Consider the following 20,549-nt stretch of genomic DNA (forward strand, 5'->3'; position numbering starts at 1 on the left):
GTTTACTTGGGAAACATTTAATTGGGAGTTGATCTAAATGGAGCGTTTCCTGTGGGCCTGAATTACTCATGTCACGGTTAAAAGAAGAAACTCCTGTTTAACTGGGTCAAGAACTCAATTTAAATGGGATGTCTGTAGGGATTACATGGTGCTTAACTATGGGATTCTGGTCTTTGTGGTGCCTAGAGGCTAACAGTACTTACATCTCTTTTTCATTGGGAAACAGCCATGATTACAGCTGCACTATGCTTACACCCAGTCTAGAAAACTCTTGTTTGGCAACAGTGGTGTTTCCCTTGGCTTTTGAAAAGGAGTTACTATCAGTTGTACAATTCTCAGCTTTCCAGTCTATGCCTACGGGGCTGCTGTACACGCCATGGCTGAAATGAGGCTAATCCTCGTGACAGAGCAGAGGTTTTTACTGCTTGTGTCCCTGAGTTACCTATAACTCTTCAGTAAAGTCACTGGATGTGGCTGACACAAGTGAGGCAAATCAGCCTAAGAACTGAGAGGGAAATGCAAATGATCCACTGAAAATGGTGGATCATATACATGCTCTGTCATAACCACTCCAGAACACCTCTGCTAAAGTGACAGCAAGGCAAGACTGGATCCAAAATCTGAATGTAGACAAATATGGACTTTGCAGAATGCCTTGCCAGTGAAAGCAATGACTGTTCATACCTTCTCAACAAGTTTTTCCCTTCCATACTCTCTATGGAGCTGCTTCCCAGTTGTTTCAGTCACAGCGAGCTATTGCTACTTACCTGTCTGATTCTGACAGAGACGTGCCAGGGGCAGCTGTTCTGGGCGGCCACTGACATCTGGCAGGACACAGTGGTAAAGAGCAAAGGTGGAAAACTTCAGTGTGCTCGTGTTGTATGGATTGTTCAGGGCCCAAGCTCCATTTCACTACAGCATTTGGACTGTTTGACTTGGAGACAAATCGACTCTAGGTACGCTTTAATTCTACGTAAATAGTATCTATTAGTAAAACAGGTTCAGATGGCGATCCAGGCATTTTCTGATAACAACATTGCCATTCTAGTTGTTTGCTTCATGTGGTAATAAAACAGCTTCTATCTTTTAGGAATATGAGTTTTGATTACCTGTTTATGAAGAGCTTGTAGCTACTTTGTGTCCTTGAACCACTAAGGGTGGGGTCCCATGACCTGTGTGTCTGTGGAACTCTCCCTGAAATTAATAAAGGAAATTTCACAATTGAAGCAATTGTAGCAGCACTCAGCATCAGCTCTTGAGACAATTACAACAAGGATGAAATTTAGACCAGCTACTTCCTCTCGTGTCCTTGCTTGCGCATGATAAATGGCTATTTGATAAGGCTAAGTGAATACTACACCAGCAGTATTCCCAGTTCTCTAGTTATTGTTACTTCCTCTTCATAACCCTTCAAGTGATTGTAATTTGGAAAATAGCTGTGTAGGTAGAATGGTTGTTATTTCCATATGTATGGAGGTAATTTGTGAAACAGCCTTTGCTCTTCAGAAATTACCCCTAGTATTCTTTGTTCTTCTATTTCCAGGCATAAAATCGGGGGGGGAAAGCCATGAAACTTCTCTGGCTTAATCAGAGTAGGATATAAAATCACTTAAATGAAAACTGTTTGTAAATATTCCACTGGTTATTTGCTACATTAAATATATTGTGAATATTTTTACATTGTAAGAGTCTGGTGGGAATATAGGATTGTTTGTGAGTCATTAGCACATAAGATTTGTATAATTTTTCACCTTCCATCATCTATGCTGCTACAGAAAGGATAGGCATTGCTTTGTCCAAGAACATGAAGGTTGAAATTTAAAAGTAGAACCAGAAAGGAATATGCAACCGGTAGTTTCATGAACATTTCTTCTAGCAGCAGAGATGTTTTAAATCCTTTAGGAAAGGGTGGGAAGGTTGAATTTTTCTTCACTGGGATCATTTCATTGACCTTATTTGAAGAATTGTGTCTCAAATTATTATATAGGCAGAATGACAGAGGTGATAAGATGAGCTATGTGGAAGTAATCATTTAGGTCAGCTTTTTCTCCAGATAAAATATCCATGAACTACACCCTGAGACCTCACTCTGAATTCCAACATGAAAGCATGACATTGAAATCTAGTGTACCAACCACCAATTGTATTTTTAAGAACTAGAAAATCTACAGTCACGTTGCTAAAATATGCATAAACATGTTTTTTCAAGCTGCAGATGGTAGCGACAAAACGTGAGATTTGATATAAGCCAAATACTCAGGGCTAGTTACCAAAGTTAAGATTCAGTCCTGTGTTCTGAAACTACATGCTTTTTAATGACAAAGCCTTGCAAAATTCTCTGCTTAGACTATAGGTTTCACATATTTGTACAAATATACTTTGACAAGCACATAAAATTCCCCTTAGTTTTTCTGTCTCAGCTGTTATGGCAGTGGGACAAGTTGGATAGTTTTAGTGGCCAGACTGCCATGCTTTGATCATAAATCCAACACAATCCTCATGTTTAAGTAACACGTGGCCCTCAAAGAAGATGATCCTGTAGGTGATTAATTTATTATATGTTAAATGAGCTTCTAAAGGACAGTCTGGATAGAGATATTGATCTCCCTTGATAATCTTGGTGCTCTACTAGATGCTAATATTTCTTTTCAGAGAAGAATGCATTTTTCTAATACATTATTTCGTGAAAGAATGTCTGTAGCAAACAAGCTCTCACATTCTGTGTTTTCTCCTGTATTTTTAGAGTTTTGGCTTACAAAATCCTGAGTACAAACAGCTACCAATGTTTCAGTGGAGACTCAGACACACATAAATTCAGTGGAATGAGCCTTTGTCATGATTATAACCAATTTTTTTTAATAAAGGACTTACAAATCAGGCTCCTGAATTTACTGTCACTGTGTGCCACTAGGTATGTGACTGACACCTGTGCGTCATATAGGGAGCAGCTGCAATCTCAGGTTTTTATGGCTGCTGATGTTGATTGCAATTCTGGAGTCTCAGAAAAGCTCCTTTCAGGAGGAGAGTATCAATAGCAGTTGTATGAGGAACCTCACCTTCCCTATCCTTGGGGTAAGGGCTTTATTACATGGTGCTTTTTTTTCCCAGGATCACTTTCTCTCTGTGAATTATCTCCTAGAAGACTTGTGATAATGCAGTGGGCACCCAGGTTTTTTGCCGTCTTACTAGGCAAATTAGTCCCTTGAGATCATGCTCTAAGCCTTTTATTTTTGCCTAGTAAATTTTAAAACTTTCATATTTGAAGAGTATGGGTAATGTTCTGTCCTGGTTCCGGTGGGGATAGGGTTAACTTTTCCTGGTATTCCATGCCATGTGAGCCACGCCCACCCTGAGCTGCCGGGGGAGGGGGCAGGAAGTTGCTGCTTAAAAGCGGGCTGGGGCGTCCCGGCTGCGGTCCGGCCGGTGAGCGGCGGGGAGCGGCAGTTCCGTAATCGCGAAGCGGCGAGCGAGCGGCACGTGGTTCTTTGTTGGCGTCTGAGGCTAAACCGCGACAGTCCTTTTTGGCGCCCAACGTGGGGCTCGAAGGGTTGAGATAACTGGTCATCATGTTGCTTGGTTTGTTCTCATGGCTGTGTTACATAAATTCCTATATGGCTTATGTACTCCCTGTGATGCTGTTTACCGTGTCTGGAAGAGGGATGAGGATTATCATTCTGCTGTCCTGTGCGTTATCTGTTTATGATATGATAACATCACTGTTCAGACGGCTATTTTGGGGTGTTTATGTGGTTTTGCTGTCCTGTCCGTACATTGGACACCATCTCTCAGAATTTGTTAATAATTTCCCCAGCCCTTTTGCCTCCCTTTTCTCCTTCGGGTCAGGTATGACAGCTTTTGAGAATTTTGAATATCCTTGGGATACTCAAACCAGTGTGTTCCTAGTGCTATGTCTCCTGAATACGTTCCAGGTCTTGTTTAGGGTTAAGCGACTATTTAAGACTACCACCCGGAGATCTGCTCCGAGGCTGGATAGTCAGGGGTGGCATGGCATGTGGGAGAGCATGGGCAGGTACCTAGAGAACTACTCGCCTCCAATGGTCTGGGACTTCACCCCTGAACAATTACAGGACCCTGATAAAGTGGTAGAATATTTGAAGGGAAAATGCTGTGGCTATTCTAGAGAGGCACAACTCACCGCGCTGTGCTGGGCCCTGGCCAGTATCTACCAGGCACTGCTCAGAATTATGCAGCACCCTCAAGGGGAAGAGATGGAAACCAGACCGGCGGCCCCTGCGGCTGCTGCAGCCCCTGTGACGGACACTGCGGCTACTGCAACCCCTGCGTCAGCCACTGTAGCTACTGCAATCCTTGCGACAGACACTGCGGCTACTGCAACCCCCATAGCAGCCACTGCCACTGAACCAGGGAACCAACCCGTGCCGGTATCAGTTGCCCCCATACAGAAGAAGAAGAAGTACACAAAGAAATCAGGTCGCTTAGTAAGAGATGATGATGAACCAGGGCCATCACGAGAGCAGGAGGAAGAGGCAGAACCAGAGATAATTACTCGATCCCTATCCTTGAGTGAGCTGCGGGATCTGCGAAAAGATTTCAGCCGACTTTCAGGCGAGCATATTGTCACCTGGCTGCTCCGGTGCTGGGATAATGGGGCCAGTAGCCTGGAATTAGAGGGTAGGGAGGCCAGGCAGCTGGGATCCCTGTCTAGGGAAGGCGGCATTGACAAGGCGATTGGGAAAAAGACCCAAGCCCTCAGCCTCTGGAAACGACTCCTGTTAGGTGTGAGGGAGAGGTACCCCTTCAGTGAGGATGTTGTATGTCAGCCAAGCAAGTGGACTACCATGGAAAGAGGTATCCAGTACCTGAGAGAATTAGCCGTGCGGGAGATGATTTATTATGACTTGGACAATGCAGACTTACCCACAGACCCTGATGAGGTGCGATGCACAAGGCCCGTGTGGCGGAAGTTTGTACGGAGCGCACCATCGTTGTATGCCAACTCCCTGGCAGTAATGGAATGGAAAGGTGAAGAGGGACCAACAGTGGATGAGGTAGCTGGCCGGCTCCGGCGATATGAAGAAAGTCTCTCTTCCCCCCTTGTCTCAGCTGTGGAGAAACTGTCGCGGAAGGTCCAGCAACTTGAAGAGAATATGTCCTACTCCCCACCTGCACGGGCCAGCATCTCAGCTATTAGAAGCAGGCATTTCCCCACTCAAGAGAGAGAGTACAGAGGGTACACACCACGAGGCACCCTGTGGTTCTACCTGCGGGACCACGGAGAGGACATGAGGAAGTGGGATGGACAACCTACTTCGATCCTGCGGACACGGGTACAGGAGTTGCAAGGAAGGACAACCATAAAAGGGGATCCCTCCAGGAAAAGTGCCGCCCCAGTTTCCAGTGGGCCGTTCCCCAGACAAAGCAGAAGGCCTGATCTTGCTTCTGATCCTCTTGAAGGAACTTCCAGGTCATTTATGCAAGAAGTGAGTAATGGATACTATGACCAGTATTAGGGGGCCCCTGCCTCCGGCCAGGTGGAGGAAAGGGACAACCGGGTTTATTGGACGGTGTGGATTCGATGGCCTGGCACATCAGACCCACAGGAGTATAAGGCTCTAGTGGACACGGGTGCGCAGTGTACTTTAATACCATCAAGCTATAGAGGGGCAGAACCCATTTGTATTTCTGGGGTGACAGGGGGATCCCAAGAGTTGACTGTACTGGAGGCAGAAGTGAGCCTAACTGGGAATGAGTGGCAAAAGCATCCCATTGTGACTGGCCCAGAGGCTCCATGCATCCTTGGTATAGATTACCTCAGGAGAGGGTATTTTAAGGACCCAAAAGGGTACCGCTGGGCCTTTGGCATAGCTGCTTTGGAGACAGAGGAAGTTAAACAGTTGTCTGCCTTGCCTGGTCTCTTGGAGGATTCTTCTGTTGTGGGGTTGTTGAGGGTCAAAGAACAACAGGTGCCGATTGCTACCACAACGGTGCATCGGCGGCAGTATCGCACTAACCGAGACTCTCTGATTCCCATCCATGAGCTGATTCGTCAACTAGAGGTTCAAGGAGTGATCAGCAAGACTCGCTCACCCTTTAACAGTCCCATATGGCCGGTGCGAAAATCTAATGGAGAGTGGAGGCTAACTGTAGACTATCGTGGTCTGAATGAAGTCACGCCACCGCTGAGTGCTGCCGTGCCGGACATGCTAGAACTCCAGTACGAACTGGAGTCCAAGGCAGCCAAGTGGTATGCCACGATTGATATAGCGAATGCATTCTTCTCAATCCCTTTGGCAGCAGAGTGCAGGCCACAGTTTGCTTTCACTTGGAGGGGCGTCCAATACACCTGGAATCGACTGCCCCAGGGGTGGAAACACAGCCCCACCATTTGCCATGGACTGATCCAGACTGCACTGGAACAGGGTGAAGCTCCAGAACATCTGCAGTACATTGATGACATCATTGTATGGGGAAACACAGCAGAAGAAGTTTTTGAGAAAGGGAGTAAAATAGTCCAAATCCTTCTGAACGCTGGTTTTGCTATAAAGCGAAGTAAGGTCAAGGGACCTGCGCAGGAGATCCAGTGTTTAGGAATAAAATGGCAAGATGGACGCCGTCAGATCCCAATGGATGTGATCAACAAAATAGCAGCTATGTCTCCACCAACTAGTAAAAAGGAAACACAGGCTTTCTTAGGTATTGTGGGTTTTTGGAGAATGCATATCCCAGATTACAGTCAAATTGTAAGCCCTCTGTATCAAGTAACCCGGAAGAAGAATGATTTTAAATGGGGTCCTGAGCAACGACAAGCTTTTGAACAAATCAAACAGGAAATAGTCCATGCAGTGGCCCTGGGGCCAGTCCGGGCAGGACAAGATGTTAAAAATGTGCTCTACACCGCAGCTGGGGAGAACGGCCCTACCTGGAGCCTCTGGCAGAAAGCACCAGGGGAGACTCGAGGTCGACCCCTAGGGTTTTGGAGTCGTGGATACAGAGGATCCGAAGCCCGCTACACTCCAACAGAAAAAGAGATATTGGCCGCATATGAAGGGGTTCGAGCTGCTTCGGAAGTAGTTGGTACAGAAGCACAGCTCCTCTTAGCACCTCGACTGCCGGTGCTGGGTTGGATGTTCAAAGAAAGGGTCCCCACCACACATCATGCAACCGATGCTACATGGAGTAAGTGGATTGCACTGATCACGCAGCGAACTCGAATGGGAAACCCCAGTCGCCCAGGAATTCTGGAAGTGATCATGGACTGGCCAGAAGGCAAGGATTTCGGAATGTCACCAGAGGAGGAGGTGACGCGTGCAGAAGAGGCCCCACCATATAATAAACTGCCAGAAAATGAGAAGAAATATGCCCTGTTCACTGATGGGTCCTGCCGTATTGTGGGAAAGCATCGAAAGTGGAAGGCTGCTGTGTGGAGTCCTACACGACGGGTTGCAGAAGCCAGTGAGGGACAGGGTGAATCGAGCCAGTTTGCAGAGGTGAAGGCTATTCAGCTGGCTTTGGACATTGCTGAGCGAGAAAAATGGCCAGTACTTTATCTCTACACTGACTCATGGATGGTGGCAAATGCTCTGTGGGGGTGGTTACAGCAGTGGAAGCAGGGCAACTGGCAGCGCAGAGGCAAACCCATCTGGGCTGCTGAACTGTGGAAAGATATTGCTGCCCGGATAGAGAATCTGGTTGTGAAAGTACGCCATGTAGATGCCCACGTACCGAAGAATCGGGCCACGGAGGAACATCAGAACAACCAGCAGGTGGATCGGGCCGCTAGGATTGAAGTGGCTCAGGTGGATCTGGACTGGCAACGTAAGGGTGAACTATTCATAGCTCGGTGGGCCCATGACTCCTCAGGCCATCAAGGGAGAGATGCGACATATAGATGGGCTCGTGACCGAGGGGTGGACTTGACCATGGACACTATTGCACAGGTCATCCATGAATGTGAGACATGCGCTGCGATCAAACAAACCAAGCGTTTGAAGCCTCTTTAGTATGGAGGGCGATGGCTGAAATACAAATATGGGGAGGCCTGGCAGATTGATTATATCACACTGCCACAAACCTGTCAAGGCAAGCGCTATGTGCTCACAATGGTGGAAGCAACCACTGGATGGCTGGAAACATACCCTGTGCCCCATGCCACTGCCCGGAACACTATCCTGGGCCTTGAAAAGCAAGTCCTGTGGCGACATGGTACCCCAGAGAGAATTGAGTCGGACAACGGGACTCATTTCCGAAACAGCCTCATAGACACCTGGGCCAAAGAGCATGGTATCGAGTGGGTGTATCACATCCCCTATCACGCACCAGCCTCTGGGAAGACAGAACGATACAATGGACTGTTAAAAACTACACTGAGAGCAATGGGTGGTGGGACTTTAAAACACTGGGATACACATTTAGCAAAAGCTACCTGGCTAGTTAACACCAGGGGATCTAACAATCGGGCTGGCCCTGCCCAATCAAAAGTTCCACGTACTGTAGAAGGGGATAAAGTCCCCGTAGTGCACATGAAGAATATGCTAGGGAAGACAGTCTGGGTTAGTCCTGCCTCAGGCAAAGGCAAACCCATCCGTGGGATTGCTTTTGCCCAAGGACCTGGGTGCACTTGGGTGATGCGGCAGGATGGGGAAGTCCGATGTGTAACTCATGGGGATCTGATTTTGGGCGAGAATAGCCAATGAATCAGATTGTGTGCTGTTAATTGATAAGTAACACTGTCACTGTATGTCCTCATTGCTATAATTGCTATCAGTTGTACTACAAGTAAGGCACAAGGATGCTGGCGCCCAGCAGTTTCCTCAAGATCTACATCTTCAGCCCACGGACTGCGTGCATGAGCCACACCAGGTGCACCAGTCACAAGCTCCGAAAAATACAGCATGCAACAGACCAGCACCACCCAGCATCTCACCTGCCCTGAGAGACTGTTCTAACAGATGGAGCCCAAAGCCGTGGATTAAAAGAACTCAACGGACACTTTGGAGGGATGGCCCATAAACTAAGGGCATTATATGTGTGTGTGTATATATATATATATATATATATATATATAACAGGGGAAAGTGGTGGCAATTCATTGGAACCTGCTGGGCATGGCATAGATGGTATGGAATAAGGGGTGGATAATGTCCTGGTTCCGGTGGGGATAGGGTTAACTTTTCCTGGTATTCCATGCCATGTGAGCCACGCCCACCCTGAGCTGCCGGGGGAGGGGACAGGAAGTTGCTGCTTAAAAGCGGGCTGGGGCGTCCCGGCTGCGGTCCGGCCGGTGAGCGGCGGGGAGCGGCGGTTCCGTAATCGCGAAGCGGCGAGCGAGCGGCACGTGGTTCTTTGTTGCTGTCTGAGGCTAAACCATGACATGTTCCTATGAATTTCATGACAATCAGCAGCTGGATATCATAAACCCATAATAATGCTCCTCAGTGAGAAAAAGCAAGGACTACTCAGCAGTTTTCTGTTATTTATGGCATCAATTGAACCAACCAGTTGGTGTGCATACCTTGTTGCAATATAACTGATGTTGTGGACTCTGGTGTTATTGCCTTAGGGAAGAAATTTCTGGAATAAAAAAACCACACATGCTTACGGAGCTGTGGAACGGAGAATAGAAATGGGTAGGAGTCTGAGAATGGTGAGCTGGCATGGTAAGCTTGGATTTTTAGGGGACGCTGATGGCATTTGGCAACAGGAACTCATTGCTCTTGGGTAGTGAGAATGTCCTATCTAGGCGTCCCTAGCTTGGATTCCAATTTAAACATGAAGATACACAGGCACAGCAGTATTACCCTTCCTGCTGAATTCCTTTCTTTGCTTCATAGTATCCCCCTAATCTGTAATTTAAGTGGCTTGGGAAGGACCCTGACTGATGTTTACCACAGTGATTCTACTGAATGGATCCTCTCCCAGTTTCTTTCATGCTGTTCCTGCATAAAAGGATTGAAAATGGAGCTAAAATTCCAACGGTAATATCTCCGGACAAAGTAAATCAGAAGAGCAGCATTGCAACCTGGCATTTAGCACAATGAAGTCAACATGCTGAGCCAGAAATACTCAATGGCTTTAGAACAAAAATGAAAAGAAAAGGGTTGTTTGGATGTTTTTTTCTTGTAGATTTCATATTTGTCCCTTTGTTTTTGAATGGGCTTGAAGAAACATTAACCCCCACCATTCAAGTCTTAGGTATTATTCATCTTGACATTGCCCATCACATGCATTTGTGGGGTAGCTCCACCATTTCTCATCTGTTTCAAGACCCCATGTGCCAGAAACTTGCTGGTCAGGCCTTGTCTGTGATCTGCTGAACAGCTTCACCTGGCAAAGGGGGCATAAAGCAAGAAATAGGTGATGATGCAGCATGGTAACCAGGGAATATATAGCTTTACAGTAGGACACAAGTAGAAAGGAATCCAGTATAAAAGGATCTTTCTTCTCTGCGGCTTAGCACAAATACATCTCCCTAGTCACGTAACCACAAGTGCCTGTCACCTGACCATACATGAGTAGTCTCACATTTCAGGGGAAAAAAGAGGTAAGTACATAATTCATAAACATAATCTTTCAGGAAAATCTTACCTCTCCTGTGTCCTCGGTTAGACAGTATCAAAGACGTACTTTCAGAAATACTGTTAGAGTCACTGTAGTCCACAGACAGTTGTCTGTAATCTTCTGTTGACTGACTATAATTCATTAATCTGGACCCTTTGTCTGGAAACAGGAAGGAAATATAGTGAGTCACGTACTTTAATTCAAATCATTGTATCTGCATGATAATGTAAATAACATTTGGCTTTACTAATTTTTATATAGTCCCTGTCTGTCTTCTAACCTTGACTTCAATTCCTTAAGGACCAAGGAACGCTTGGTAACTTCATTCTATTACTTTCATCATCTTAGTCTGATCCAAAATAGTTCTCATAGTTCTCCTCAACCATTCCAAATAAAACAAATATATTAATTCTATTCTACATGTTTAACTGAAAGGTTTCAAAGTACAGATAATCTGCAAAGTTCTCCTTCCTAATATTCTGAGGCCCAAACCCTTCATCTATGAAGTATTCTTTCTGTGTGCAGGATGGACAGTGCCCAGACACAATCCACTACCAGAGTGGACTGCAGAAGTACCATTAAGGGGTCATCCTAAGTCATTAGGAAGTACATATTTCTGTTGCACCCTAACTTTACTTTGGTTGCATTGTCTCTTGTCTTTTTCCAGAATCTTTGAAGGTGATCACTTTTAATTAAAAAAAAAAAGAAAGAAATGGAATGCTGCCTTGAAAAGTGTGGTTCACATGTTCCCAATGTAATCAACATCCTGATTCATTGAAGTCCTTCAGCAAGTGTAAGCCATGTGACCTGAATCCCTAGAAAACACATAGATCACTCCAGATACGTAATCACTAGAACTAGTAGAAGGGAAATGGCAGGAATTTCTGGTTAGTAGAAGGTTAAAGATGGGACCATCCGTTTTGGCAGCAGCAGAGTTTTCACCAGCTTATGCAAGTGTGAATCTATAAGCTCAGTTTCTGAATGAATGTTCCACAGGTATTTAAGTGTGTGTTTGATTCTATCTGAAGTTAATGGAACATATATGTGATTTGCTGAATTGAAACTGGATTGTTCATACGCTTAATGTTGAGCATATCCAAGAAAAGCCTGCATAGCTTGGGCCAACCTTCCCCTTGCCCCAAAATCAGACATTTCTGTCACAGTGAACAGTAAAATATAGAGACTAGAAAAAAGAACTATCTGAACCTGAAGTCCACGTTTAGCTACAGTTAGAGAATTACTCTGAGGGATAATAAAATCTTGATTGTAGTCAAATGAAATGTGAAATTAGTATATGCTGGTTTATTTATATAGTGAGCAGGATTTAGCATTGTGTCTTGAAATCATGCCAGCAATCCATGTGTGAATTTATAAAACATCTTCTGAATAGAAAACCAGAACTAAAATCAAAAAGAAAGCACAAATCTTTGCTCTAATAATCAAATAGGAAGGATGAATATATATTCCTTAATGGCAATAGGATAACTTCACAGAATCCCACTCTTTACCTTTGAAAATACACTGGAGTATACAAAGTACAAAAGCAGTTTTGAAAGTAGGTGGGTTTTTTATATGCACAGGTTTTATACAAAGTGCTTTAAGAGTTGAATCTGTGCAAGCTGATTCGTTATCATTGCTTCACAGCCCTCAGACTGCTATCCTTTGAGGAAATAAGGAACAGAAACCTTGCTGACTTGCCTCAGAGTCTTTCCATTATGAAGTCATTTATATGTAAAGCAATAAATATCCTACCCAACACTACATGTAATCACTACAGCATGAAATTAAACAATTCACCCAGCTTGGGAAAGACACAGAAAAGGCTGGCTGTATCCTTATTAGACAGTTCAGATTATAAATCTTTCTTTACCTTGGTGAAAATTCATCTGGGAGGACAGCGGTGAGGTGTCCGGTATTTTCTCATGCAGTCTTTTCCTTATGACATGACTTCTGTTAAGCTGAGAGGCTGTGCTGTCTTCGGTGACTACCCGCTCTACCTAGAAGACAGTAATACTGCAAGTCAATGTCATATGGTATGTGGACTTCAGACTCTCATGCTCAAGTGATCCTTGCCCTCTGCTTGTCAGAGGCTGCTGATTTACTTGGTATAAGCAACTTTATCTTCTCAGACACAAAGGAGGATTGAATTTCGATGGCTTCATGCTTTCATGCTAGCTGTGTTTAAGAGGGGACACCCTCTGTTCCCGTGGGAAATGAGTAATAGAGAGTGCAAGGGAAAAGTTCATTTCAGAATGTTAATGAATACTGGTTGAAAACAGAAAAAAAATACTTGCAGTGTGTTTTCTTCCAGTTTCATTCACCTTGTCAACAAAAAATGTTTGTTGATACTTTGAATCTTGAAAAACACTCGGGTGCTCACTTATTAAAGACTCCATGTGGTCAGGCTTGATTGCACGGCAAATGTTCAGTTCAAGGACGATGAATGAAATTCTCAATGTGATGTAAATATGATTTCTTTGAATTTCACAAAGAAAGTCTGAAACCAGAGTGGCAATGGGGAAATCTTTGGCCAAAGTCCATTCCTTTGGCCAATATGAAGTCTCTCTAAAGGTTATAATTGCTTCAATATTAACCAAAGAAGTGAAGATATGGTAAGCACATGTCCTGGTTCCGGTGGGGATAGGGTTAACTTTTCCTGGTATTCCATGCCATGTGAGCCACGCCCACCCTGAGCTGCCGGGGGAGGGGGCAGGAAGTTGCTGCTTAAAAGCGGGCTGGGGCGTCCCGGGTCCGGCCGGTCGGCGAGCGGCGGGGAGCGGCGGTTCCGTAGTCGCGTTTGTATATTCCCCTGTCCGTGTTGTTGTTTGCCTGTTCCCTTTGCTGTTCTGTTAAACTGCCTTTGTCCCAACCCAAGGGTCTTGCCTTTTCTTACGATCCTTCCTGTGTTAGGAAGGCACGTGCGAGCGGCACGTGGTTCTTTGTTGCCATCTGAGGCTAAACCACGACAGCACAAAAGCTGGATTTGTATCATTTCCCAAGAGTGTAAGAGTGGTGTGAGAGACGGCTTTGTTGCCTCATTTGCTTGTACGCATGCCCACTCAGTTTCCTGCTTAGAAGTCTAGAACCAAATCTCATTTCCTTACTTCATACAAGCATTAATTTCAGGCAGTTACTCACCTGTACTCTGTGTTGCTGCTCACCTCTCTCACCAAAGAAAAGAAGATGATTAGAGTATGAGAGTAGTACCTACCTCACTGACACTTCCCACAGCAAACTGGACCATTTTCTTTATGTAGACATTTGCTGGTAAGGAAGCAGATTCCTTCTGATGTGCCTCACATGCTTCCAGAATTGATTCAGGAGAGAGTCTTTTATGTGGCAGATCTTCACACAGTGTCAGCAAGAGCATGTGTAGTTGGTCACTCAGCTGGAGAGACTGAGTTAAAATGGGGGTACTGTTAAATGACATCTTCCAGTGGTCTGAATTCCTGTGTAAACTGGGACCAGTTTCTGTAAGCCTTTCACCCTGGGTGAGAAATGGGCACTGAATTCCTTTAGACTTTGGGAAAATTCCAGAGAAGCAGCATAACAGCACTAAATGGAGCCTCAAATGGGATCCAGGATAGCCTTGGAGGAAACTGGCATCTACAAGGAGGGGCATCAGCCTGTATAGGGGCTTCTTGGTCACAGACAACGGCTCAGTCTGCTCCACAGCTCTTTGCTAATTAGACTGTGAACCTTAAAGATTCATGCAAGTAAGACATGTGGCAGCATTAGCTTCAAAAAGGTGAGGAGTTACGCCAGGCAAAACTGTTACCATAGAGACCAGATACTTAAATTTTATAGTCATTTAGCTTATAGAGCCTTTTCTTTTAGACCACGTATACCCATGAAAGGGGGGTTAAATCTACTAAAAGCTCGTGCTTTCCAAATCAAAACATGCAATCAAAGGCATGGATACAGAAATGAAGCAAAATGGGTGCTACAAATCTTTGGAAGGATTCTGGGTACGCAAAAAATGCAAAATTTCAACTAGCAGAGAAGCTGGTAGAATTGGCTCAGAAATAAGGAGAGTTACTTAGTTTTATTCTAGCATCCCGTTCTTTGAAAAAGCACATAAATGTGCACAGCACCACAGTCATGCTGGCATGATGTTTTTCTTTTAGCCCTCCCTATCTTAGAATCATAGAATAATTTATGTTGCAAAAGACCTTTAAGATCATGGAGTCCAACTGTAAACCTAACACTGCCAAGTCCACCACTAAATCATGTCCCTAAGTGCCATATCTACACGCTTTTAAATACCTCAAGAGGTAGTGACTCAACCACTTCACTGGGTAGCCTGTTCCTTATTACAGTCTTGGAATAAATAATCTTTACACTTAAAAGCAAGGTACAATTCATCTTAATGTAAACAATTCTGGGTTTTGAAGAAAAAGGGGAAAAAAAGTAAAAGGAAAGTAAAGATGAGGCCTAAGTAAATTCCTGATTTGGATGAACTGGTATTTTTGGTGAAGTCTGGACCTTGACACAAGCTTTCCAATTCTTTCTAGTGGTCCAAAACATAAAGCCCCTCTTACTGAGACTTCAGATTATGCCTCTCAGTCTCTGAACCTACCAATATAAAACAGAATAAAAGGAAACAAAAATATTTGTGTTACTGGCCTGATTGGGAGGAACCTGGTAGTCTGCTGACCAATAGAGAGTCATTCCTAAGGAATACACCAACATCTGTCAAAACGGAAAAGGAAACCCTTTATGAAGTCAACATTAAATACAGAAAAGCCTTGTAGTATAGAGAGATCATCTTTTTGTGTCTTTGGACACAAAATGGCAGAAGCCGAACAGATCATTTTTTTTAAATCTAGACTAGAGGAAACATATATAAAAGTGCAATAGTGACTCTTGGCTAATGGACTAGATAGCATGCAATGAGTATTGACCAGGTGAACCAGGCTGCCCTCTGTCCAGTGATGCCATAAGTAGGAAAATAAATTTGAACTCCTTAATTTTTCAGGCTCTCCCATTGGTGATTAAAGCTCTCCCCTACCTGCAGGACTGGCTAGCAGTCATGTCCAGGAAGAGGATTACTGGAGTAAGGGCCATCTATTCCAAAGCTTCACGTTTCTGCATAGCATCTAAGTGATCAGTTGTGTGTGAGTCTGAAACTACTGTGTTCTGCCTGAGGGAAGTATGCACTGATGTAGTCCTAGTGGTATTTAAAACTTTTAGGTTCCTGAGTGTTGTATCTTATTGTTTTGCCAGAGAGACTCATTTAGCAGGGAGAAGAAAAGTAAATTGTTAACAAAGATGAACATGTTTCTGATTTCCTGGGAGTGCTTCTGCTCTTGGATTGTATAGATACTGCAGTCCTGCTGCTTCTGGGATACAGTTACTGCATCTGGTCAAACATTGTGTTCATAGAAATTTTATTCCTTTCTTTGGGCCTTCACAAATAATACATTTCTGCAGACCTTGAGGACTAATGTTCAAAATTGATTTTGATGTTGACACGCATGCTAATCTAATGCCAAGCTGCAAGGTACATGTAAATCTTTCTAACTGTAGCCTAATTTGTCTAGTGTTATTAGAAATGGAGTTTGACAATAGATACCTGGTATGTTGCATTAAAACTCACAAGCTTGTCTTCACGGGGCACTGGCAAGATGTATTTTGTAATATACCTCACCTTTGTTATTCCGATGCGCTGGTTTTTACTTTGTCTATGGAGCAATTCTGGTGCACTGAAAGGGGCAGCTTCCATCTGAGATGCATTGTTTTGGAAGGACAAATTTCCTTCAGCAGACAGTAATACTGACCATGGACAAATCACACAGATGGCAGGGTCTGAAAAATGTTGAAGAAGATAATGGAATTCTTAGTGTTGAATTCACTGCACTCAGAAAATCATATCAGGTGTCTCAGCTGCATAGCCAAACCCATCACTGAAGTTTCCTGGAGATGTGCCCAAAAGTCAATGGAATCATGTTCTGATTCATGGCTGGTTCTGTTCATGGCTGATTTTGTCAGCTGGAATTCAGTGATGGTTAAAGACTTGATTTCTCTCTCACAACATTTCACACATATAAACAATATATTGATTTCAATGGATTTCTTAAGCCTAAGGAAAGGCAGAATTACATCCTATGTGCAGATTCTGGGAATCTTGACATTTTTGGTAGATCTTTTTATGCAAAGCACAAGAGAATATCTTCTGATACTATCAGATACTCTGCATTTGCATACACATTAGGTGAATTTGACCAAAGGCATCCAAGTGATTTCATTAAAAATATTCATTAAAAAAGCATGATGAAATGCATTTAAGATAAATCTGTTTACTTTAGAAAGAGGAAAAGGTGCATTAACTATGCCAATATTTAGATATAGGGTTCTTGGAAATACAGGTAATTTAAAAAAAAATGTCGGCTCTTGAACCACTCTCTTCAGTCTAGACCATGAGAACAGAGACCATTCAGATCTCCATATAAGAGCTCAGAAACATGCCCTAAATTCTTCAGCATTTTAGCATCTAAAAATTATATACTAAAAAAATGGCTACTTAGTTGTCATGCATGGTGAACTTAACATCAGGAAAATGGATGGTAAAGATGGGTAAAATGTTAAGCTGGGAACTCGTATCCACCTGTGAGGTTTGTAGAGCCAGAGGACCCAGAGATTCAAGATTTATGGACCACTGGTATTTGCAACAGTTGTATTTACTTCTTTAGGCAATTAAAGGTCTTTAAATCATCAGCTAGCCTTCTTTCTTGTTCCTTCCCCATTTTCTGTAGTATTGTAGGCAAATACAACTAGCACATGATGGAAAATTGCTCTGTTTTAGAAACAGATAACCGGCCTGTATTTTAGTCTCGATGAAGATTACCTGGCCTTCTGTAATGTTGGCCATCCAACAAGTCGGCATACTTGTCTAACCAATCAGTGCCCAAACACATTGGGAAATATTGTTCTAGCAAGTGGTGCTGACCATCACCAGGTCTAACAGGATTTATTACATCAAGCACAGTGCAGCACAAACATGTCAGTTCTAGCCCTGAGAAGAGGCTGATTCCAGAAGCAATATAGCCGTAATTAAGAGATGTGGAGCCAGAGATATGCCATAGTCAACTGGGATGATGCTATGCAGAGGCAGTTCACCTTCACTGCCGTCCAAGAAACTGGAGCACTGGGCATTCAGCTTCAGAATGCATCCAACTTGGCATCACTTCTGGACTTGAGCTCTCTAAAGACATGTTTGAGCAGCCTTGCACTTGACCTATAGACCAGCTTGGTTCTACATCCCTACTTCCTCTTGTTTTATTCTTCACCTTCTGATCACAATACCCTGAATTTATCTGGCGCAGCACAGGGAACATAGGCTGATTGTCTCAATTCAATAGACATCCGACAAGACATCTTTTTTCGTCTTTTTTTTAAAAAAAACCAACAACACGAGATCAGGAGAGCATTGTGTCAGCTTAGTGTCTGGCACTGACTTAATAAGCTATGATGAACTTGAGCTGAATCTATCAATGTGTGTATCTCTGTGCTGCACTCTTTTGCACATTTGCACATTCCTAGTGTCTGTCTTGTCTGGGCTGTTCTGTCCTCTTGTTACACTAGATAATAGAGAACTGATGGTATAGTCAACCTGCTATAGCGTTCCAGTCCATTAAGAACTAGTTGGTAATAAAAGTTCACCTCTTCAGCTATAGCAGAAGTTACACATCACCTGTTTTCGGTATTTTGTATTTTGATTCAATATGCTTATGAGGTAAGAACACATCTTGTCCATTCTCCCCTCAAAAGGAATATATATTGTCATAAACAGTTCTCAAAATGTGACAGGTTTCTCAGCTGTGCTCTCTTGTACAGCTGGCCTGCTTGGCAAGCATTCATTGTGATGACTTGCCTAACCATTATGGTAAGTCACATTATTATCATCAAGGATAAAAGTCTCTTACTAGCTGAATGAGGAGCCATGGATTTGCCTGTCCTTCTCTGTTGGTACATGAAGGACATTACCTTAGCTGGCACTGCACTTTCTGTGTGTGTATGTTGTTTAGACTTTGGGAAGGACTCTTATGTCCTGTTTCACCGTGTATAGTTGTACTTAGATGAATTAATATCTGATGTGTAATTTGGAAAAAAAACCAAACTGTGTGAAGATCTCTTATGTAGGCCGAGCAGTCTGCGTGTAATCCCAGCAGCACTGAAAGATTTCTCATTTTTATTAGCAATATGCTATTATTGCCCATTAGTGCTTTTTGTCTCCAAAAAAACCCAAACCCCAACAATCCTCAAAAGAGCTAAAATAATTTAAGAATGAATTTCCACAGTAAGAACTATAAGAAGATACTTTTCACCTCACCTTTGTGAAGGTCCTCCAGAAGCTGCACTGTGGCCAGGTACAAGAGTGCCCATATTTCTTCTTCCTCCAAAGGGCTTCCTTTTGCCCACAGAACCTCGGCCAGTGTCACACAGGAACTGCTCATGCCTGCTGCAACAGAAACCGGATTTTGGACACAATAAAATAGACTGAATTGCTCAAAGCAAACCATACTGATTACAACTGTACCCTTCTCTCCCAATAAGACGTATTTTGTGAACCACCCTGTTTCTTAGTTCACAAAAGGTGGGTATTGTTCATCCCTATCTTAATCTGAGTAAGAGTAAATAAAAGGAACTGAAGTAAGTGACTTCCTGTAATCTTTTTCAGCCCTTTTACTCATCATTTGACACCAATCACAAGATTCTGTGGGGCAAATAGTTTTTACTTGGGCGATCCTTCGTGAATATGTGCTGTTCAGACATGTGAATGGTTATCTGAATGGTAAGGCATTGATTTTGCTGCTTAATTGGATGCTCTTGTCTATAAAAACATGACAGAGTTAATCTAAGAGAAGAAGAATCACAAAGCAAGAGAGATGCACTGTAACATGAAAGGTTTACGAACACATTCCAACAGAGCAATTGAGTTTCATTCATTGCTCAGCAGACTGATCAGTAAAAGCTTGTAGACTCTTACTGAATTCATTGATGAGAGATTTTCTTGGTCAGACAACTGAGACTCAGAACTTGCACTTCATCCATACCAATATACGTATAAACTTGCTTTGTCTCACTAAACCAAGTTAAAAGATGATTCCCTCTGTGAGCTGCTGAATAGCAATTTAGTGGCTCCCAGCACACTGTCCTATCTGACAGGTACATAAGACCTGGCGTACTGCAGAAGAACGTTGGCCCACACACTCTCCCTGTTTTTTCTCAGCTGCAATGCAGCATCAGATCATCTAGAGAAAGGCATCCTGTAGTGAATCATAATTTAATGTCTTACTATTGGAAAAGGATTTTCCTCATCCCAGACAACTAGAAACTGACTTGTGACTTGAAGTATCAAGGCTTCTTTTCCTTTGAATATTTTATCATACCAAATATTGTCAAAGAAGGTTTTGTTCTTCATAAATGGGTCTGAGTTTTCCATTTCATCAGTTTTACAATTCTGTAATTTACTAATCTGGGCAGAGGTGCTCTAGGTCTACACATCTGTAAGGAAAACTGAATCCAAGCTTAAAATTTGCTAAACATTTTTGAACTTAATTTACGCTTTTGCTGTAACTGTCCTGTAACAGCTCCATAGGTTCAGTGTACGCTGTGTAAATAGGGGCATAATGAGAAAAATTGGAAGTGATCCACCTATTGCTTTGAGGTTTTGACATTGTCTGTAGACCACCAAGTGAGGACACTAGAGCCTAGGGTGCTATTGTCATGTATAGGATTATAAACATCACTGTAAAATGACTTCATTTACAGCCTGAAAACATATCTTCACCCCAAACCATTTTTTTCACCCTCTGTAAACAGCCCACTTACTGCTACCATTTTCTCTCTTGCTGCAATGGAATTTACTGTGTCTTACAGCTGATTTCTTTGCCAGCTTCTCATTTATTAAGCAGCCTTCAAGGGGTCACTGCAAGAGCATTGCGATGTCCTGCAGGACCAACTTGTTGCTGATTAATAGACTACTCAGATTTTGATTCAGGGGGTCT

At 43.4% G+C, this 20,549-nt stretch overlaps 2 protein-coding genes across 6 annotated transcripts in view; one reads left to right on the forward strand and one right to left on the reverse strand.

The window, feature by feature from the left end:
* Window positions 1–20,549, forward strand: part of MAPK8 (mitogen-activated protein kinase 8) — a 317,667-nt gene that overhangs the window by 222,256 nt on the left and 74,862 nt on the right. The window lies entirely within an intron of this gene.
* Window positions 1–20,549, reverse strand: part of FRMPD2 (FERM and PDZ domain containing 2) — a 57,601-nt gene that overhangs the window by 24,693 nt on the left and 12,359 nt on the right. The window contains exons 2-8 of the mRNA XM_074593049.1: window positions 18,872–19,000; window positions 16,190–16,347; window positions 15,166–15,231; window positions 13,747–13,936; window positions 12,410–12,532; window positions 10,567–10,698; window positions 1,110–1,194 (exon numbers count right to left, since the gene is read on the reverse strand). Of these exons, the coding sequence (XP_074449150.1) occupies window positions 1,110–1,194; window positions 10,567–10,698; window positions 12,410–12,532; window positions 13,747–13,936; window positions 15,166–15,231; window positions 16,190–16,347; window positions 18,872–18,995 (878 nt within the window). The 5' untranslated portion in view covers window positions 18,996–19,000. The remainder of the gene's footprint in view (window positions 1–1,109; window positions 1,195–10,566; window positions 10,699–12,409; window positions 12,533–13,746; window positions 13,937–15,165; window positions 15,232–16,189; window positions 16,348–18,871; window positions 19,001–20,549) is intronic.

This window comes from Larus michahellis, chromosome 6, assembly GCF_964199755.1.
Source record: "Larus michahellis chromosome 6, bLarMic1.1, whole genome shotgun sequence".
NCBI classification, from domain to species: domain Eukaryota; kingdom Metazoa; phylum Chordata; class Aves; order Charadriiformes; family Laridae; genus Larus; species Larus michahellis.